Below are 22,081 nucleotides of genomic sequence, written 5' to 3'. Positions count from 1 at the left end.
AGCTATGAATCTCAAAATAACCAAACTTTACGTGGGCACTATTTTTTTATTAATGAGGGTGAAAATATAATAACCTGGGTTAAATTTTATGTGAGCAGCAGGTTTTTCAGCTCATAAAAATAATTAAAAATGAGTGGATGAATGTTGTGACTCAATGCTGTACAAAGAAAATCATTGATCAAAACTAATTTTTCCAGAACAAATGATTACTTTTTGCAAACAAATTGTCGGTTTAACTTAATGTTGTAGAATCACAAGAATAAAAAAAGAGTTTCAGGCTTTATAAACTATTAATATTTGTTTATTCAGGAACTTTATCACAGAGAGTAAAAGGAACTCATGTCTTTGTAAAAGACTGACTTCACACATTCTTTAACATTTGCTCCACACAGTGAAGGTGTTCAGTAGTTTAACAGGAAACCAAGAGTTGCACTGACATTACATCAGAGAGAAAAACACTCAAAGATGTTCTAGATCAATAAAGAAATGATCTCTGAAACATGATCAATTATTGACGTATAGAAACATTATAATCTGATCATTGATCAGCTTTCAATTCCCACACAGCAGGAACGGCAACACAATAACATCCTTTTAGAATGAAAACATGACTGTATTACATGAACGTAATACATGTGATTTACATTGAGGTCTACCTTTCAAAATAAAAGCTGAACCATTCAGATCAGATCCTAAAACAGATCAGTTAGAAAAACTAAAGTAGTCAATCTAAATGTTTCCATCAAAAACTTTTTTTTTTACCTCAACAATGAGATAAAAACATTACAATCAACCAAAATGTACCAGAATACAATGATAGACTTGGATTATTTCAAATGTAATCAGATTAGTTTCATGCAACATGCATGATAAGAAGTTTTCTTTATGAAATATATTAAAATCAAATATTTCCTCAAGAAAAGTTTAAAAAAAGTTTGAGATGATAAATAATATTCTCTCAGACCTAAATGTTCTTAATTTAAATGAAGAGAAAAGTCTCCTCGTTATGTTTTACAAAATCAGAAAAACATGAAGGAATAAAACAACTTTTCACATTGAAAACATTAAATACATTGATCCAACTTTGAATCAGATTTCACTAATCAGAGCGATTAACAATTTAACCTCAAAACATTAAACATTATGAATAAAACATGACAAACACTTCAAATGAAGTGAGGAATATTCACCATCACTAATGTAATCAGATTACTTTCATGCAACATGCATGATAAGAAGTTTCTTTCTGAATATGAAAGATGTTGATGAAAATAAAAGCTTCATTAATCAGTGATTAAATAAAAATAAAATCACTTTAAATATTAGTCCATAGAAGACTTTTAGATGTTTGACCTCAATGATCAGTTACAATAAAACATTAAACATCATGAATAAAACATGAGAAACACTTCAAATGAAGTGAGAAATATTCACCATCACTAATGTAATCAGATTACTTTCATGCAACATGCATGATAAGAAGTTTTCTTTCTAAATATGAAATATATGATGATGTCATTTCCTCAGGAAATGACCAAATCAAAGCTTGTAGAGAAGATGAAGTCCATCAAAGTTGAGAGAGTTCAGCTCAGTAATGTTTGACCAATGTGGTCTTTTCAGTGTGTGCTGGTAACTCCAGTCTGTAGGTTCTACCACGGCCTCCAGAGGGCGCTGCAGCCTGGACTCTTGTCTTTGGTGCTGCTGCTGTGGACTGAGGAGCTCAGAGCAGAGCAGTCAGCCTCTCTCAGGTGGTTCTCAGAGGAAGACTGCAGCTTGGTGAAGTGTTTCAGCAGTCTTCTCTGCTGCTGGCTCTGCTGCTGCAGCTGAGTCAGGAAGCAGACGCTCATCTCCAGGATGTCTGCTTTCTCCAGCTTGGAGTCTGGCTGCTGTTTGAGGAACTCTGGACCCAGGAGAGACTTGAGCTGCTCGATGCTGCTGTTGATTCTCTCTCTGCGCTGCTTCTCCACCAGAGGCTTTCTGAGCTGCACCAAGAAGAAGAAGAAAGTCATGAATAAACGTGTCAACACGCTGTCAAAACACAAGCCAACACATGATGAGGGAGGACTGTGGTTTGATGAGTGTTGAGTTTACCTTGTGGCTGAGAGTGTGATGCTCCTGAGAATGGCTCATTGCTGCAGTGATTGTAGGTGCCATGGTTGGATGTGTGTGCTGTAGAGGTCTCTGTAGAGGGAATGTGATGTGTGCTGGCTGCATCCCTCCTATTTATACTCCCACATCTCCATTTCAATGTGTGGGTCTCTCTCTGGATGATGTTTCCCACAGTCTGAGCCAATCACAGAGCAGGCTCAGAGTGAATGGAGGTCTGCTCTGCCACATGCCCAGTGCTCCCATTAGTAGGGACAATAGTTAGATCTCAGGGGAACAGGTGGAGGACTGTGGGGAGATGGAGAGAGACTCACAGAGCTCTGTGTGAACCTGACTAAGTGGTGACCTCACTGAGATGATCAATGAGCACACGCTGCTTATCTTATTACACACGTGCATGAAAAACCATCAGGATTCTCAACTGGTGCACTTTTACTGACCTTTATTTAATCCAAGTACAGATTTTAACTGAAACTTATGCATATATATATATATATATATATATATATATATATATATATATATATATATATATATATATATATTTAGATTTAAGTTTAGTGTCTTGAACATTTATTAGTCAAAATGTTGACTTGTAAAATCAGAAAAATTAAATTTTTCCACATTTAATTTTATTCCTGATTTGTTGATTAAATCATATCCATCCATCAAATTTCAGACCCGTGGGATCTGCCAGTGCCTATCTCTGGGTCTCATTGGGCGTTAGGCGGGGGTGTGTGGGTCAGTGTGTGTGTGTGTGTGTGTGTGTGTGTGTGTGTGTGTGTGTGTGTGTGTGTGTGTGTGTGTGTGTGACACGTGCACACGTGCCTTGTAGTGTGTGTGAGGAGTGACTTGATCTCTTTCCCACTGACTTTCAATACCTTGTTGAATGAAGCACAAAAGCAGCTCAGTGACAGATGCTGCCTGTGTTAGAGAAACAACATGACATCATCAACCACTGGGAGGGAAACACTCTGATTGGCTGCTTCAAACTGTTTCAAAAGGTACATTTTGATTATAAAACTAAAAAGTTATATAATAATGATCAAATTCAAATTATTCAAAATTGCTATTTTATATATAACTTCAATTAATTAGAATATATTACTATTGATCCCAGTTATTAGGCTGATTAATGACTGACTGTTGAGTATTATCAGTGTGAGGCAGAGGGAGGGACGTTTACATGGAGGCAGCTGTTTCCTGAAGTGTGTCAAATCCCTTTGGGGGATTATTATTATTATTATTATTATTATTATTATTATTAATAATAATAATAATAATAATTATTGCTGCTGTGGCAGAGAATTATTCCCACAGTTTCCACACTTTGTCTATTAACAGGAAACCACAGTGTGTGTATAATTAACATGTAAATTTGTTTAAACAGGAAGTGTTTGCTGTTCATAAAATATCAAATTTTCTAAAAAAAAAAAAGAAAAAAGAAAAGAAAAAAATATTTTTGATATTGTTCTTAATATGAACAATATTTATCAAGCAAATGTTTTGTTTCTTATCGTAAATCAATGAAACCAACATAATTTGTGAGAGAATATTAAAGTATGTGTTAATGTGAAAGGGAAACATAAATAAGTGCTGTAATCATTAATCATAGGGACAAAATAAAAAAAATAAAAAACATGTTCATTAAAAAAAAAAAAACAATTATTAAATCTCTCTCTTTTTTTAAACAATTTAATTGTGCAGGGTAATACTATTTTTGTCCTTTAAAAAAAAAAAAACTGTAAAGTGTACAGTATGGCACACAGTAATAAACCCTGACATGGTGTTGTGTAGAAATGTCTTAAATGTTGTGTTTTCATAGAAAACTCCAGAATGTTCAGTTTTCTCATTAAATTGATCCAGATTCACAAAGTGAAAATGACAGGAATTCTTCTTTTTAAAAAATGCTCTTAATTTTCACACGTTTATAAAAAAAAAAAAAAACATATTTTGGTTTTCAAAGGTAAAGAAGCATGATGAGTTTAGAGCAGGTTCCACAGTTTGAAGCAGGGCTTCTTTTTATCCTGAGACTCTCAGGTCAGAGGTTGTGGATCTATTGTCCCTCAGCGGCTGTGAGTGAGTCTCCTCTGGTTTCCCACACTCTGTCCTTTCACTGCACCAACAAAACAAGTGTGTCTGATTATACACACATCACATTCAATGTGGAACCTGTTCCTGAAGGAAAATATCAGCTTTAAACTGTTAACATAGAGTGAAAACAGGAGTGGATGTTGGGACCAGAGATATGAGCTCAAACCTCAGCTTTTGGTTGGTTTTAATAACATTACCTCATAAAAATGATCATATTATTATTGTTACTGAGAAAAAAACTATATTTTGGTGTAACTTTGATGAAGATTCGTGCAATTCTTTGTTTATTTGTGAATGAAAAGCTGAAACATTAATAAAGGAGTTTATCAGTGAACTAAACATGTGATTCTAAACGCTCATGATCCTCCACCTCCAAACTAAATTAGAACAAGACATGAAACCAAATATATTAATGCTTAGTCAGCAGTTTGTTAACTCAATCAAACCCAAAGATGCTGCAGCGTTGTTTCTAAAAGCTGGACGACAGGTGAAGATGCATCACTTTAACATTTCTACATCACATCAACCACTCTGCACTGTCCTCAGTTCTTTGTTTCTGCAGAATCAACCAAACGTGTTCACTCAGTGTCTCTGAGCTTTAATAAGATCTGAACACAAACTGAGTTTGATCATAAAAACCCTTTCAGAAACATTAAATCTAAAAACAGTTGAGATATCAGTGACACATGCACTGAACTAAAGTTTATTTCTACATAAAACATCCATAAAAAAAGGACAAAACCAAGTTTAATCTACAAAATGGATCAGATTTCAGTATCAGAGTGATTGGAAAGTGTTTCTAATCATTGATCAGTTACAATATAACATAAAACTACCACCAAAGCATGAGCAAAACTTTAAAAACACAGAATTATTATTTTCATTAACTTTTATCATTCTATTTTTACAGAAATAAACTTTAGAGATTTACAATAACGTTATTCATGAGTCAGTGTTGATGATTCCATTGGTTTTTATTGTATATATATAAAAAAAATGAAATGAACTTTTTACCAAACTAATAACGTGAGTTATGAGTGTGTGCGTGCATGCGTTCCATTGAACACGTGCATGTGTGTGTGTGTGTGTGTGTGTGTGTGTGTGTGTGAGGAGTGACTTGATCTCTTTCCCACTGACTTTCAATACCTTGTTGAATGAAGCACAAAAGCAGCTCAGTGACAGATGCTGCCTGTGTTAGAGAAACAACATGACATCATCAACCACTGGGAGGGAAACACTCTGATTGGCTGCTTTATAAAATAACAATGACAAAACCTAAAACTTCGTTATTTTCCCCCTGAAAATAATAAAATATGATTGTTTTTGCATCAAATGACACCAAATCAGATTTTATGTATAATTTAAAGGATGATGTTTGTAACTGGGGATGATTAACTTCAATCAAAGCTGGTAATATCGACTTATTCACCAAACTTAGACACAATGTACTTAAAATCACCACGTTTTATAAAACTTTGAGGTATAGTCAGAGACATTTGGAAGATGTTAATTATAAAGACTTTATCATCCAATCAGCTGAATTCACAGATCTAAGATCAACATCTATATCTTTACGTGTTTACTTCATAAAGAATGCAGATATTCTCAGACTCAGAGCTGTTTTCCTGCTCAGTCTAAGCTCACAGATCAGCTTCAGTACTGCTGATCCTAGAGAGCCACTGTTCTGTATGTTCTAACGTGTTCTCTTTGAAAACAAGTAATGCACTCAAGTAATTGTACCTGCTGATTCCAGGTCTTTTTGAAGCTCTCCACAAGTGTTGCTTGGCTCATGAACAACTCTTATGAAATCTTGTGAGGAACACCTGCTCATGGCTGGTTTATGATGAAATGATGTTCTTTCTACTTCCAGATCACAGTGTTCACTAGAACATTCAGAAGTTTAGAAATCCTTATGTTACCAAAGCATCAGAATGTTTGCAACAATAAGGCTGTGAAAGTCACCTTGTTTTCAGCCTCCAGTTGGGACTGAACCAGCTGATATGAATGTGCACTGATAATGGTCAGGATTGGTTTCTAATTACTGGTTCATTGATTTCAGCTGGTGTCTTGGCTTTCCAGGTTATATTAAATACTGTTTCCCTGTCATTTCACGTTGTTACACATAACTTAATTTATGAACATCTATGGTTTGGTTTCTTTGCATGTGTGGATTACATGGGTTGTTACCAACACGTGGTGATAATTTCATAAATATCACCTTTAGAATTATATTTATTGATTTATTTAACCTGCTGTAAATGAACAACATCGTACACATAATATCCAGTCAACAGTTTGTTTATTCATTGGAAAGAAAAATGCTGCATTAGTTATAAAAGTTAGACAAAATGTGATGATGCGTCACAACAACAACAATAACGTGTAGATTTCTACACACACTGGACTCACAGAGAGTAAAGGATCAATGGTCTTTATCAAAGACAAACAGAATGTGATGACTCAGGACTCACTGTCCTTTAACATTTGCTGCAGAATGAACTGAAATATTCACTCAGCATCACTGATCTTAAACAGATCATAACACATAGATCACAGTACGTACGCAGTACGCACAAAATCACTACATTCACAGAATAAGAAAGTCACAAACTTTCTGAGACTTTGTTAAAGAATTATTTTACAAACATTTGAACCTAAAACAGATCAGATTTCAGTTGTCAGAAAGTTTTAAAGTTCATTATGACTAAACGTCCACAAAAAAGGACAAAAAGAAGATATTTGACCAAAATGATCAGATATTAACCAGGAAGTGACAAGTTTCATAAAACTGAAACACATGCAGCAGTGAAACTAACTTTTCATATTGAAAACATTAAATACATTGATCCAACTTTGAATCAGATTTCAGTAATCAGAGCGATTAAAAACATGAAATCAACTTATAAAATCAGTCTATATAAGACTTTTAGATGTTTGACCTCAATAAAACATTAAACATTATGAATAAAACATGACAAACACTTCAAATGAAATGAGAAATATTCACCATCACTGATGTAATCAGATTACTTTCATGCAACATGCATGATAAGAAGTTTCTTTCTAAATATGAAAGATGTTGATGAAAATAAAAGCTTCATTAATCAGTGATTAAATAAAAATAAAATCACTTTAAATATTAGTCCATAGAAGACTTTTAGATGTTTGACCTCAATGATCAGTTACAATAAAACATTAAACATCATGAATAAAACATGAGAAACACTTCTAATGAAGTGAGAAATATTCACCATCACTAATGTAATCAGATTACTATCATGCAACATGCATGATAAGAAGTTTTATTTCTAAATATGAAATATATGATGATGTCATTTCCTCAGGAAATGTCCAAATCAAAGCTTGTAGAGAAGATGAAGTCCATCAAAGTTGAGAGAGTTCAGCTCAGTAATGTTTGACCAATGTGGTCTTTTCAGTGTGTGCTGGTAACTCCAGTCTGTAGGTTCTACCACGGCCTCCAGAGGGCGCTGCAGCCTGGACTCTTGTCTTTGGTGCTGCTGCTGTGGACTGAGGAGCTCAGAGCAGAGCAGTCAGCCTCTCTCAGGTGGTTCTCAGAGGAAGACTGCAGCTTGGTGAAGTGTTTCAGCAGTCTTCTCTGCTGCTGGCTCTGCTGCTGCAGCTGAGTCAGGAAGCAGACGCTCATCTCCAGGATGTCTGCTTTCTCCAGCTTGGAGTCTGGCTGCTGTTTGAGGAACTCTGGACCCAGGAGAGACTTGAGCTGCTCGATGCTGCTGTTGATTCTCTCTCTGCGCTGCTTCTCCACCAGAGGCTTTCTGAGCTGCACCAAGAAGAAGAAGAAAGTCATGAATAAACGTGTCAACACGCTGTCAAAACACAAGCCAACACATGATGAGGGAGGACTGTGGTTTGATGAGTGTTGAGTTTACCTTGTGGCTGAGAGTGTGATGCTCCTGAGAATGGCTCATTGCTGCAGTGATTGTAGGTGCCATGGTTGGATGTGTGTGCTGTAGAGGTCTCTGTAGAGAGAATGTGATGTGTGCTGGCTGCATCCCTCCTATTTATACTCCCACATCTCCATTTCAATGTGTGGGTCTCTCTCTGGATGATGTTTCCCACAGTCTGAGCCAATCACAGAGCAGGCTGAGACAATCAGACATGTGGAGCAGTGACATGCTTTAGTTAAAGCCTCAGGGACAATAGTTAGATCTCAGGGGAACAGATGGAGGACTGGAGGAGATGGAGAGAGACTCACAGAGATCTGTGTGAACCTGACTAAGTGGTGACCTCACTGAGATGATCTGCTATTTGGTGCAGAGATCAATACGTTTTCCAAGAACACACGCGTGTGAACGATCCGTGCTAAAGAATCTAATGAAAGTTTTCTTTTATATATTTTGTTTCAGTGTTTTGTTTTGGGTTTTTTTTGTCTTGTTTTTTAATGAACCTGGGATATTTAAGTCAGTTTAATGATCAAACTATTTGATATGTGGAGTACAAACACAAGTGTAAAGAGTACTGATATAACCTACTCAAGTAAAACTACTGTTACTTGATTGAAATGTTCCTTGCATACAGTAAACATCTCATGTATAAACTTAAAAAGGAAGAGACCAATATTGCACAACTGGAACTTCACTTTTTTTTTTTAATCTCCCACAAATTGTATAAAATACATTCTTGTCAAAATGAACAATTCTTTACAACAACAACAAAAAACTCTAATAAATTCAATTTAAAATAATAAAATTCTAACCCCAATCTAAACCCAAGAAAGTTATTGGGCAGTGATCAAAATGACATGACTAAGATTATACGTTCAATGTTCTTTCAAAAATAGTTCATGAAGAGACCATGAAACGAAACTTTAAAAACTTCAGAAATTAATATTCACTCAGTAACGGTTGGGTGTTGAAATGTAACTAATTATTTCATGTCTTTTAAAACATTCTTAAGTACAACTAAAATGACTGATTTAGAATTATACTCAAGTACAAGTACAAGTACCCATAAAAGCAACACAATTACAGTCACGTAAGTACTCGTAATCCTGTACTTTCACCTCTGGACACAAATATCTCACTATCTGTACGACATCTAATGCATTTGAACACTTGTGCACATTTCCATATTAACAGCATTAGTTTCTTTTTTCATCACTTCGCAGTTGAAACTTTTATTCACAAACACTTTCCCTCCTAAACTTTTCAAAAACTTCTGTGTTCCAGAAATGGCAGGTGTTTCCTTTCTTTAGTGCCGTGAATAGAAACTTCCTCACAGATTCCCACACTCGTGCGTTTGAATGAAAACACTTTGAAAGAGATTGTCATGGCGCCAACTGAGAGCTTGATGTTACCGACCATCTGGAGGGAAACGACGTGATTGGCTGGTTGAAGATTTTAGCAAAGTAAGGTCAAAATAAAACAAATAACAATAAAATTAGAGCTACTTATTGTTTTTTTTATAATTATTATTATTAAAAAGTCAAAACACATCCCATACATGTGAGAGTTGTATTGATGGGAACCTGAATCTTGGACAGCTGGTGGAAAAGTGTGCCAAAATCCCACTGGACACGTCATGTCACACAGATGCTAATAGAAAGCTAATTCTCACTCATTGGGATAATTTATCTCATCAACCAATGACTAAATAATATGCAAAAACAATAAAAAAAAAAAAGTAAAAAAATACATTTAAAAGGTAGGGCGCATTTAAACATAATAATTGTTACATATAAAACATTCCCACAACAAACAAAAAGGACCGTAAGACAATAAATCTAATAAAAACAAAACATATTACCATATTCAATGTTGGATGATATCAGACCAATACTCGATATTAATATCGTATCCGGACACCCTTGTAAAAAAAAAAACAAAACACATTTTACAGATTTAACTGAGACGTTACAAAAACTATTCAACAGTGACCTTTAGCTGCTGCTCAAGTATCATAAAAGTCATTCATTCATTCATTCATTCATTCATTCCAGGCAAAGGAATGTCAAACATCCAGAGACAACCATTGTCTCCACTCGTCCTGCATTAAAGACACACTTGTTTTGTTCCTTCAGTGAAAGGACAGAGTGTGGGAAACCAGAGGAGACTCACTCACAGCCGCTGAGGGACAATAGACCCACAACCTCTGACCTGCTGGGACCACTGATGAGTGACTAATAAGTGCTTTGTTCAGATCTGTAGAGAAAAAAAAGCAGATTGCACAACTGGTCAAAGAAAACTTTTATTTACCTTTATAACGTCTCACCAGTGTTAATTTTGCAGACTCGAGATTTTCCTCATAACTTTTGTTGATGACATTCTTCTACAAACAACAAAAAGAAAAAAAACATCTGGACGAAAACTGTATCAAATGATTGTCGACTAATAAAAACATAAACCATTTTCGTCACAAGGGATGAAATACAATCAGAGTTTATGTGATCAAATTAAATATGTGTATTTACAAACATTAAAACCAACCGATATCAGGTTTATCAATGGTAATTGAATCTTTACATAATGCAATAATAATAAACACTATAATCTTTAGTCGACTAAAACACAACATTATTTATATTCGTGATGTTGAGGATTGATACCTCTGATTGCTGATTTTAGCCTAACTGACCACTGCAGGGCTCCGATCAGAGAGCACACGAGACATCAGATGAATATTGACTGTTTACTGAGGAACTGTATGTGCACAGCGATGCATCTGGTACAGAGTAGCAGTTTCTAGAAATGTACAACAAGAAATAAAAGACTAAATTAACATTGTGTACTACATTATGTACTACAATAAATCAAAATGCTGTAAATAAACACTCACAATAAGTAGAGATTACATTTGTCAATATTAACCTCATAATATATAATGAAACCACACAGCATATAAATGGAAGCTGGAAACAATCTGAGGCTAACACATTTACCAACCAACTCTGTTAGCTTAAACAATGCTAAATCACAATCCTGCTGAAGAGTGAAAACTCACATTTTGAAGAATGCAAAATACACACCAGGAACTAAACAACACTATCAGAAAAGGTAAGTAACATGTATATATTCATTTCCCATCACTATGAACATAACTTACATCATCAGTGACTGCTGCACCACTGCAAACATTTCCACAGTCCAACGTAGTGAGAAAAGGGGAAACACAACATAGACACCTTTCAAAATAAGAGCGCACATTTCAAAATAAAAGCATCAGTACACATTAGTCTACAACTTGAAGAATTCTTAACAGCCGCCCCCACATTTGCTTGAAAATGTGTAAGACCGGGGATTCTTCAAGTGTCTTTGATGTCATCCTGAAGGTCAGGAAGTTTAATAAGTCGAGCAACTGGTCTTACGTAAACTTTATCCTTAACCTTGACCTCTGCTGTTCTGATACATCCATCTGGGCTAGCGACAGCCTTGATGACTCTCCCGATGGACCAGTGAGCTCTTGGAAGTGATGGGTCAACGATTAGTACGACAGAGTCCAAAGTGATGTTCTTTGATGACCTTTGCCACTTTTGCCGAGTCTGGAGGGTTGGTAAGTAGTTCCTCGTGAAGTGAAGCCAGAACTGATCCACCAGTGCTTGGCAATGTCGCCATCGTCGCCGCCCCATACCAACTGGAGCATAGACCACCTGAGGCAGAGCTGCATCCCGCCGCCCCATTAGGAGGATGTTCGGAGTAATGGGGTCCAAATCGGCCACATCAGCTGACACGTATCCCAGTGGCTTTGAGTTTAAGATCCCCTCCACTTCCACTAGAACTGTATACAGGACATCCTCTGTGACAGACTGACTGCCCACTGCAACTTGAAGGCCAGATTTAACCGACCGCACCTCTCTCTCCCACGCTCCACCAAAGTGCGGAGCATTTGGTGGGTTGAACTTGAAATCGATCTGATATACTTCCAGCTGTTCTTTCAGTCGTGGTTCCATTGTGGCGAAGGCCTCCCGAAGTTCTCGCTCTGCACCACGAAAGTTAGTACCACAGTCTGATAGCACTTCCTTTGGACGACCCCGCCGGGCGATGAATCGACGCAGAGCGAGGAGGAAGGCATCGACATCCATGGAGTTCAGAAGCTCAAGGTGTACTGCACGTGTTGTGAGACACTTGAAAATCACGCCCCAGCGCTTCTCTGTCCGTCTACCTATCTTCACCAGGTAAGGCCCAAAGCAGTCGACACCAGTTGAATAGAATGGCGGACAAAGCAGTCTGAGGCGTTGTGGGGGAAGATCTGCCATCTGTGGCACCTTTGGTTGCGCTCTCCAACGCTGACAAGTTGAACAATTGAGTTGGTGGTGTCGGATGGCCTGACGTCCTCGTATGATCCAATACTGTCTCCTCAACTCCGCATAGACTCGTTCTGTACCGGGGTGTAAGAGATGTTCATCCATGTCCTTGATGAGGAGTTTCACTGCAGGATGCCTTGAATCCAGCACAACTGGATGAATCTCACCGATACTTAGATTCTGCAGTCTTCGCAACCTTCCCCCCACACGAATGAGACCAGTTTCATCATCCCACTCTGGAGCAAGGTTGATGAGACGACTGTGAGTTGGGACAGGTTTCTGTGCTTTAAGCGCTGCAACTTCCTCAGAGAAGCTATGAGCTTGACACCCTCTCAACAACAGTACCTCTGCATCTCTACGACTGAGGGGCTGATCATGTTCTTCATCTGTGGCCGCCCCGTGAGCTCGTTGAGTTGCCTCCACCAGCTTCTCCCATGAGCTATGCTGACTAGAATCAGGAATGCTGTTATTGGACTCCACGGCCGTGAAGCAACAAAGGGTGATACCTTTAAGTTCAGACAAGCCTCCTGTCGTAGTTTGCTTCGGCTTCGTCGGCCAGTGTTCTGTGCTTTGCTTGAGATACAGGGGGCCTTGACTCCAGCGACCATGTTCTGCAAGATCCAACAGTGGCTTTCCCCTGGTTATGTCATCGGCCGGATTGTTTAGACTGTCCACGTAGCGCCAGGACCTTCGGTCAGTCAGCTCCTGTATTTCTGACACCCGAGTTCCGACAAACACCTTATAACGACAGGAATCGGATTGTAGCCACTCCAATACGGTGGTAGAGTCAGACCACAGGACTGTTTGTCGGAGAGGGAGTGACATCTCAGTTTCTATGAGCTTGGCGAGTTGAGCTCCGGCTAGTGCTGCGCAGAGCTCCAAGCGGGGAATAGACTGTTGCCTTTTCGGAGCAACTCTGGATCTTGCCATCACGAAGGAGGTGTGAATAGTGTCACCTGCATAGACTGTAAGGTATGCGACTGCTCCATATGCTTGCTCCGAGGCATCACAAAATACATGGAGGTCGCACTTGACATCTGTACCTTCTACTGGGACAGGTGAGTAACAACGGGGTATGGATACACTGCTGAGGTGCTTCAGCTCACTCTCCCAGTTTTCCCAGGCTTCTCTGAGGACAGGCGGTAGGTCAGGATCATCCCAGCCCCTTTTTTTGGACCAGAACTGCTGTATAAGCACCTTGGCTCGGGTTGTGAATGGCACCATGAACCCTAATGGGTCATATTGACTGGCTAACACTTGATACGCTGTCCTCATTGTCAGCGTAGAATGTTCAATTATCCTGTACTGATAGCTAAGGGTATCAGCTGCACAGTTCCACCTCAGGCCCAAGGTGGGTTCAAGCGGGTCAGTACGGCTCTGGCTCAGCCACTGCTCCGTAGCTGAGGATCTTGCGTCGGTTGGAAGGTGAGTGATCACCGTGGATTGATTACTGGCCCATTGCCTGAGGTCAAACCCTCCTTCTGCCAGTAAGGTGCGCAACTGGTCGACTCTCTGCCTGGCTGTCGATATAGTGGGAAAACTCTCCAGGCAATTGTCAACGTAGAAGCTCTGCTGTACCGACTGTAGCACTTCAGGATGGGTGTCCTGGTGATTACGAGCATGTTGCTGAAGCGCAAAAATGGCACAGCACGGGCTGCTTGTTGTACCAAATGGCAACACCTGCCACTCGTACACATCTGGTTGGTCTTCACAACGCAGGTCCCTCCAGATGAACCGGAGGAGTGGTCTGTACTCAGGTAGCAGGCTGATTTGATGAAACATTGCACGAATGTCGCTGCTTACTGCTACTTGGTGTTGCCTAAAGCGAAGGAGGACCCCAACCAGTGATGGACCCAGCGTAGGCCCAGGCAGGAGCTGTTCGTTTAGGGAGACATCTTGGAACCGAAATGAACAGTCGAAGACCAGGCGTGGTTTGTTGTTGTGGCACACCAGATGATGGGGTAAGTACCATGCTTCTGCAGACTGTCCTACATCTTTCGGGTGGAGCTTCTTTACATACCCCGCTTTGATGAGTTTGTTGATCTCAGCTGAGTAGATTGCTGCTTTCTCCGGATCCCTCTTGAGCCGTCTCTCTGTGGCCCTCAGATGAGCCATGACTGAGTGTGCAGAGCCATTGAGTTTAGGTGATCCTGGTTTCCTCAAGAGTGGGGTTGCGTACCGGCAGACTCCTCCCTCTTTGATTCGCTGTGTTTTGGTTTCCAGGAGGCTTATGGCGACCTGGTCCTCACGAGAGCGAACGACCAATTTCTCATTTCGGAAGGGCAAAACATCAAGTTGCCACAATCTTTCGACGTTTCGGTAGAGAAGGTCGTCTGGGCTAACGACTGAAGTGAAGAGACACTGCTGCACCGGTGATTGCTCTGGTATGCACTTCTCTGCACCTTGCAGGGCCCATCCCAGGACAGTGTGGATGGCTATGGGTCCACCATTAGACCCTCTGCGGATTGGTTCCGTTGCCGTGATGAGGTGTACATGATCAGAACCGAGTAACACTAGTGGCCGTACATTTTGGAAAGGCTGCAGCGGTATACCTCGCAGGTGGGAGTGTCGTCTTTGAAGCATCTGTACAGGGTAGGTTTGTTCTACTAAATCTAGACCTGTGGCGGTAAATGCTCCCTGAACTTTGTACTGCCTCCGTGGGTTGGCTCTGGAGGAGATCTGGAAATTGACCTTTGAACCCTGAAGATGTGTGACGTCTGTGCGTACTGTGCGTAGGGTGAGGGTCTCTGACTCTCCATTCAGCTGAAGCAGCTGGACAGCTGCTGGTAAGATCATAGTGCGCTGTGCGCCATCGTCTAACACAGCGAAAGTTTCCACTGAATTAGAATTGTTGTGCAGCAAGACTGGAACCACCTTCAGGAGCACTTTGCTGGTCGTTATACTGGGTGTCAAGTAGACTCGGCTCTCTGAGGCTCTTGGCTGTAGGTCGGTAGCGCGACACTGAGCGACATTGTGAAGCACTTGGAGATGGATGTCACCGCAGTCGCTACAGGGTTTCTTGAGGTTGCAAGACTCAGGTGTGTGAGTACGAGCGCATCTCCAGCAACGTTTCCCTTCTGTTATCCATCTGTCCAGCTCTGTTGTTGATTTCACTTTAATGCTGGGACATCTGCTGATGTAATGTTCTTTGCTGTCACAGAAGAGACAGTGCACTTTGAAAGGTTTCTTGCCACCAAATGATGTGGGTTTATTGGGGGTGTTTGACTGAGTGGGCTCTGCTCCATGGTACACAGCTACGCTCTGACTTTTGCCCCTATATGGGATTTTCTCCTTCTCGTTGCTTGCAGGTTTCTCCAGTTGGTAGCGCTGCACTAGTCTGTTTGATAGACGCTGCTGCTGAGCTTTACCTTGAAGCCAACTATTCAAGTCTTGGAGGTTGTAGGGATTGAGGCTTGTGGTGTTGAGCTTTCCCTGTATCTGAAGGTATTCAATGAACCCATCCCTGTGATATTTGGGCAGCTTACTAAGTAGGCGGTCAACATGTGAGCAGCAGTTGAGCTCCATCCCTTGAGGTCCCTCCAGGGAGAGTAGCATACTAACTAGGAGATGGACTCTGAGAGCGAAGCTCTGGAAAGTGCGTGCATCTCCAGACTTCACATCAGGTGTAGTGAGGATAGCTGCTATTTCACTCTGTGCTAACTGATGTGGCTGGCCGTACTGGAGCTGTAGTGCTTGCATGGCTGCAGTGTAGGGAAAGGGGGCATGTCGACATGACTGACCAATCATCTGTGCCTCAGGGAGTTTGAGGTGTTCGAGTAACACATGGTATTTGTATTTTTCAGTCAGTTCAGGATAAGGTTCGAGCAGGTTGTCCAAGGCTAACTTCAGGTTGGCAAATTCCCTTTCACTATCTGTAGTGAAATCTGGAATTTTGGGTTTGGGCACACCATATATGGAGCGTGGTTGTGTGCTAAAGTTATGTGGGGCTATGGCCTGGCTGGCTGGAAACTGTGACTGAACAGCTGCAGGGATATTACGCATTCCTGAGGCAGGTGGAAGAGTCTGGGGTGCAACTACCGATGCTGGCACAGGTACATAATGAGGCAGGCTATAAGTTGAGGGGGCTTGAGATGGGGGAAGTCTCTGATATAAAGCTGGAGGTGTGGGATTGTAAGACAGGGCTGTTTTGGTTAACAGCTGTGGTACCTGAGGCTGGTGCATATAGGAAACTCCATCCTCACAGCGATACAGCTCCGTCATCTGGGGCTGTAGAGGGACTGGCTTTATGAGGTGTCTTTGTGCCGAGGTTGGAGTTATCGCTCCCGCAGAGATGGTTGAATAGGGGGAGTGTGGGTGTTCTGGAGGGACTGGATGCAATGGCGTAAATGCAGATCTCGCTCTTTCGCTTGTTATGATAGAGGTGTAGTCTCTCGGTCCAGCTTCTCCCTCTAATGTTGAAATCATATTTGGTGTATGTCTTTCAATGTGAGACTCCATGTTTTGAACCTGCCTCTCTGCTGGAGGGGAGTAGCTCAGAGGGTGAACACAGGTAAGGGTGTGAAGTGGAGACTGACTTTGTACTTGAGTGGGCATGGAACCCTTCACGTTGCAAGCCTCATCATTCTCCTCTTCTTCTCGCAGGAATGATGTGATGTGCCCTAGTAGTTCTTGACGACGACGTTGTCGATGTTCATATTGACGGAGTTTGTGTGTGACTTCAGCTATCTCCGCTCTTTCCTCCTCCTCACTCCTGGATAAAGATTCAATGAGTTGTTTCAGTGATGTGGTGCTCAGTGGGTCACCTGAGTTAGAGCTACGTGAGGCTCCGCTTGCACCAAGATGAGAAGTTGCATCTGCTTGTCCACTGTCTGCTGCGGCCGCTGCTCCTCTCTGCTCCTCACGTTCTCCATTGTCAGGGTGGGAGGAAGGGGCAGGCCTACGAGGATTGTAGGCAAGGATGTACTGCTCTAGATGCCTAGGTGTGCGGCGCTGTCTCACTTGTCGCTCTCGTACCTCCATATGAGGGATGGTCATTGTATCGTCTTCTGATGACATATTCTGCGGTAGTCAATTATCCGGCTCGAAGGACCTTTGTTGAGGATTGATACCTCTGATTGCTGATTTTAGCCTAACTGACCACTGCAGGGCTCCGATCAGAGAGCACACGAGACATCAGATGAATATTGACTGTTTACTGAGGAACTGTATGTGCACAGCGATGCATCTGGTACAGAGTAGCAGTTTCTAGAAATGTACAACAAGAAATAAAAGACTAAATTAACATTGTGTACTACATTATGTACTACAATAAATCAAAATGCTGTAAATAAACACTCACAATAAGTAGAGATTACATTTGTCAATATTAACCTCATAATATATAATGAAACCACACAGCATATAAATGGAAGCTGGAAACAATCTGAGGCTAACACATTTACCAACCAACTCTGTTAGCTTAAACAATGCTAAATCACAATCCTGCTGAAGAGTGAAAACTCACATTTTGAAGAATGCAAAATACACACCAGGAACTAAACAACACTATCAGAAAAGGTAAGTAACATGTATATATTCATTTCCCATCACTATGAACATAACTTACATCATCAGTGACTGCTGCACCACTGCAAACATTTCCACAGTCCAACGTAGTGAGAAAAGGGGAAACACAACATAGACACCTTTCAAAATAAGAGCGCACATTTCAAAATAAAAGCATCAGTACACATTAGTCTACAACTTGAAGAATTCTTAACACGTGACATAGAATAAGTAGATATTTCTGTGGAAAATCATATTAAGTTTTGAGTTGTTGTTTGAATCTTCATTTTCTTTATTTATATCTTTAATTTAATTCCAGGGAAGTGTTTAAATAATATAATAAAAGAGAACAATGGCGTTTCCCTCCAGATGGTTGGTGACGTCAGCCTCTGTTTCTGTTAGAGCACAAGCACACACGCACACACACACACACACACACACACACACACACACACACACACACACACACACACACACACACACACACACACACACACACACACACACACCCACACACACACACACACACACACACACACACACACACACACACACAGCTCCCACTCAGAGTTCAAATTATCTTTGATAAATTACTTTAAAACAGTTTAGAAACTGTAATGGTTCAAACATGATAATCTGATTAAATTACATTAAATAAAGTATGTTGGATTATCACACACATACACTGTAATGTAAACATAGGAGAGATTTATAAAATATCAGTGAATAAATGACGTATTTGCTGAAATAGTGAATGTTTTCACACTAAATGATGGACGTGTGCTGTTCACACGTTTACGTTTACACCGTTTGTCCGATTTTGACAATCAAGATGTCAAACTGTTCAGAAAATGTCAACCTTGGCAACTTTTAAACCCTTCCTCACCAGCCATTCTTTAACTGATCCAAACCATTCAACCTTTAACATGTTCAGCTACTTCCTCCAACCCATTTACACTTCTTTCAACCATTTCAACCCATTTGAACTTTTTTCAAACTTTTCAACCTTTTTCAAATTTTTTCAAACTTTTTAACTAATGCTAGCACAATTCAAATACTTGCGCAATGCTATTGCTAACACAATGCTAATGCTAGCGCAATGCTAATGCTAGCACAATGCAATGTTAGCACAATGCTAGCGCAATGCAATGCTAGCACAATGCTAATGTTGGCGCATTGCTAATGTTAGCTCAATGCTAGCGCAATACTAATACTAGGACAATGCTAATGCTAGCGAAATGCTAATGCTAGCGAAATGCTAATGCTAGCACAATGCAAATGTTAGCGCAATGCTAATGCTAGCGCAATGCTAATACTAGTGCAATGCTAATGCTAATGAAATGTTAATGCTAGCGTAATGGTAATGCTAGCACAATGCTAATGCTAGTGCAATGCTAATGCTAGCAAAATGCTAATGTTAGCGAAATGCTAATGTTTGCACAATGCTAGCACAATGCTAATGCTAGCACGATGCTAATGCTAGCACGATGCTAGCGCTATGTTAATGCTAATGCAATGTTAATGCTAGCACAATGCTAATGCTAGTGCAATGCTAATGCTAATGTTAGCGAAATGCTAATGTTTGTACAATGCTAGCACAGTGCTAATGCTAGCACGATGCTAACGCTATGTTAATGCTAATGCTATGTTAATGCTAGCGCAATGCTAATGTTAGCGCAATCCTAATGTTAGCGCAATGCTAGCACAATGCTAATGTTAGCGCAATGTTAATGCTAGCGCAATGCTAATGCCAATACTACGCCAATGTTAATGCTAATGCAATGCTAATGCTAATGCTAACGCAATGCTAATGCTAACGCAATGCTAATGCTAACGCAATGCTAATGCTAACGCAATGCTAATGCTAATGCTAATGCAATGCTAATGTTAATGCTAGCACAATGCTAATGTTAGCGCGATGTTAACGCAATGCTAATGCTAGCACAATGTAAATGTTAACGCAATGCTAATGCAAACACAATACTAGTGCAATGTTAATGCTAGTGCAATGCTAATGCTAGCACAGTGCTAATGTTAGCGCAATGCTAATGCTAGCACAATGTTAATGCTAGTGCAATGCTAATGTTAGCGCAATGCTAATCGTAATGCTAATGCTAACGCTAACGCTATTTTCAAAGCATTTAAACTTTTTCAACTTTTTCAACTTTTTCAACTTTTTCAACCTTTTCAACCCTTTCAACCCTTTTTAACCTTTTCAACCGTTTTTAACCTTTTCAACCCATTTCAACCTTTTCAACCCATTTCAACCTTTTCAACCCATTTCAACTTTTTCAACCCACTTCAACTTTTCTTCATATTTTTTAACAAATTCAACTTTTTTTTAAATTGCAGTGCGACGGGGGCAAGCACATGCATCCTCACTTGCATTTTCTTCAGGAAATGCAAAAATTATAATTATTATTTTAGAATACTGACCAATCTGAGCATTAGTGGCACACGATATACGTTTAATACGAATAATCATCTTGGAGGGGTGTTTGTGATTCAGCTGAAGTCTATAATTCTTATTTTGTGCCAGATAAATTAAACGATTGCTAACAAAGAGCAGGTTGAATCATGCGGGGACATCTTAAGTGCATTACGGCAGCGTCCCATCAGGATCATATATTAGGGAAAGAAAAATAAACGTTATAACGTTATGATAAGTTTGTAATTCACTGTTTTGTCCCCTGCAATGGGAGTTAAACTACACTTTATATTTGCAAAGTAAACACCAGATATGTTCACAATCAAGATTTAAAATGACCTTAATCATTGTATAACAGATGAGTTAAATTAACTACAGCAGAAAAACCAAAAAATTAGTTTATAGCATTAAACACACCACATTAAAGCGATGAATTAAAGCAATCTGGAATATTGCTTTTTTTTTGATAAATAAATTATTATTATAATACACTAAACATTTGACATTTTGACTAAAGTAAGCTACTGACCTTTAGATTCTCTGTGTGCTGTTTTATAATGTGTTATTAATTAATCTATTATTCCATTGACTTTTAACATGCACTGTTCTGTAATTTGTGTTATTTTCTTATTATTTTTTATGTCCTATTGATAAATTTGTCTTTTATGTGCCGAGGGTCGGCAGATGCAAATTAGCATATTTTTTTCTTTTATAATCAGCATATTTACATATATTGTTGCTAAATTACATGTTCCATAATGTGCACTGTTCCTATTAAATAAATACAATATGAATTTGAATAAAACAATTCAAATAAGTAATATAGTGGGAATAACTATATTTGAATGAGTGCTTTGACATATCGTTTTGGTTGGAAAACATTAAATTTTATAATTCTCATTTGTAGTTTGTTGGGGATAATTATAGCCTATTTTTTTGGTTTGCAGAGGTAACCCTGAAGGAAAATAAACAAAATAAATAAATAAATGAATAAACAACAACTCTACTCTCGTAAATTATCCTTAGCCCTACCATTGCCTTCATTTAAAAACTGTAAACCTCATAGAATCGAACTAAACATAAGAAAAAAATTAATTTAGGAAAGGTTAGCAAATGCATACTGTTATGGCAATTATTATATTCATCTTCATATCGTCAAATGTGTGTTCAGGTGTACAATTTGTCATGTTTTATTACATGATGACTGCATTACTCTTTGCACTTTTGAACAGCTGAGTCATGTTAGATTAAACAGTACAGATCGTATTGTATCCGCAGTGCAACACAGAGTCTCTGCTGAAGGCCAAACTCAAACTCACATGCAGATAAACACGCACACACACTATCAAGGACAGATAACTGTGGCGCCCAACCTTCCTCATAATATACACATCTTCATCATCACATCTCCACTGTTGGGAGCATCTGACTCCCTCCTTTTCTTTCTTTCAAGGTTGGGACCTTTTCTCATATCTGTATAAAGCTAAAACTGTGAAACTGTTGGTCAGTCATGAATATCCTGAACCGGACACAAGACCTTTTGAACCATCCTGCTTAGTACCTGGCCGTCTTTACTCCAAACAGGATGGGACACTTCTTCTTTTGTACTTCTTTTTTTAATTAGTTTTATAATTAATCTTTTTTTATAAAATCATCATGCTTCGACTGGA

At 39.5% G+C, this 22,081-nt stretch overlaps 4 protein-coding genes across 4 annotated transcripts; all 4 read right to left on the bottom strand.

The window, feature by feature from the left end:
• Positions 1-1,551: 1,551 nt before the first annotated feature.
• On the bottom strand, positions 1,552-2,183 carry LOC114463781 (transcription factor HES-5-like). The gene is made up of 2 exons (XM_028447564.1): positions 2,092-2,183; positions 1,552-1,982 (listed from the first exon to the last, which is right to left on the bottom strand). The coding sequence occupies exons 1-2, from the start codon at positions 2,152-2,154 to the stop codon at positions 1,650-1,652; spliced, it is 396 nt and encodes a 131-aa protein (XP_028303365.1). The 5' UTR covers positions 2,155-2,183; the 3' UTR covers positions 1,552-1,649.
• A 5,381-nt stretch (positions 2,184-7,564) lies between these two features.
• On the bottom strand, positions 7,565-8,237 carry LOC114463775 (transcription factor HES-5-like). Its single transcript, XM_028447561.1, has 2 exons — positions 8,109-8,237; positions 7,565-7,999 (listed from the first exon to the last, which is right to left on the bottom strand). Exons 1-2 carry the CDS (start codon positions 8,229-8,231, stop codon positions 7,667-7,669), a joined length of 456 nt encoding a protein of 151 aa, XP_028303362.1. The 5' UTR covers positions 8,232-8,237; the 3' UTR covers positions 7,565-7,666.
• A 2,543-nt stretch (positions 8,238-10,780) lies between these two features.
• LOC114463818 (uncharacterized) lies at positions 10,781-12,839 on the bottom strand. Its single transcript, XM_028447628.1, has 2 exons — positions 11,281-12,839; positions 10,781-10,919 (listed from the first exon to the last, which is right to left on the bottom strand). Exon 1 carries the CDS (start codon positions 12,581-12,583, stop codon positions 11,480-11,482), a length of 1,104 nt encoding a protein of 367 aa, XP_028303429.1. The 5' UTR covers positions 12,584-12,839; the 3' UTR covers positions 10,781-10,919; positions 11,281-11,479.
• On the bottom strand, positions 12,652-18,115 carry LOC114462917 (uncharacterized). The gene is made up of 3 exons (XM_028446018.1): positions 18,045-18,115; positions 12,824-17,683; positions 12,652-12,714 (listed from the first exon to the last, which is right to left on the bottom strand). The coding sequence occupies exons 2-3, from the start codon at positions 17,492-17,494 to the stop codon at positions 12,652-12,654; spliced, it is 4,734 nt and encodes a 1,577-aa protein (XP_028301819.1). The 5' UTR covers positions 17,495-17,683; positions 18,045-18,115.
• Between the last annotated feature and the right edge of the window lie 3,966 nt (positions 18,116-22,081).

Source organism: Gouania willdenowi, chromosome 5 (genome assembly GCF_900634775.1).
Source record: "Gouania willdenowi chromosome 5, fGouWil2.1, whole genome shotgun sequence".
NCBI classification, from domain to species: domain Eukaryota; kingdom Metazoa; phylum Chordata; class Actinopteri; order Blenniiformes; family Gobiesocidae; genus Gouania; species Gouania willdenowi.
Note: the sequence above shows the minus strand (reverse complement) of the source record. Positions and strands in the feature narration are given on the sequence as shown.

Excerpts from the sequence above, each read along its gene's own strand:
- LOC114463781 (XM_028447564.1), bottom strand. The coding sequence starts at position 2,154 with ATGGCACCTACAATCACTGCAGCAATGAGCCATTCTCAGGAGCATCAC. Across the intron at positions 1,983-2,091 it reads ATCACACTCTCAGCCACAAG|CTCAGAAAGCCTCTGGTGGA; the intron begins GTAAACTCAACA and ends TTCTTGGTGCAG.
- LOC114462917 (XM_028446018.1), bottom strand. The coding sequence starts at position 17,494 with ATGTCATCAGAAGACGATACAATGACCATCCCTCATATGGAGGTACGA. Across the intron at positions 12,715-12,823 it reads TCAGTCGTAGAGATGCAGAG|AGTGGGATGATGAAACTGGT; the intron begins GTACTGTTGTTG and ends ACCTTGCTCCAG.
- LOC114463775 (XM_028447561.1), bottom strand. The coding sequence starts at position 8,231 with ATGCAGCCAGCACACATCACATTCTCTCTACAGAGACCTCTACAGCAC. Across the intron at positions 8,000-8,108 it reads ATCACACTCTCAGCCACAAG|CTCAGAAAGCCTCTGGTGGA; the intron begins GTAAACTCAACA and ends TTCTTGGTGCAG.
- LOC114463818 (XM_028447628.1), bottom strand. The coding sequence starts at position 12,583 with ATGGATGAACATCTCTTACACCCCGGTACAGAACGAGTCTATGCGGAG.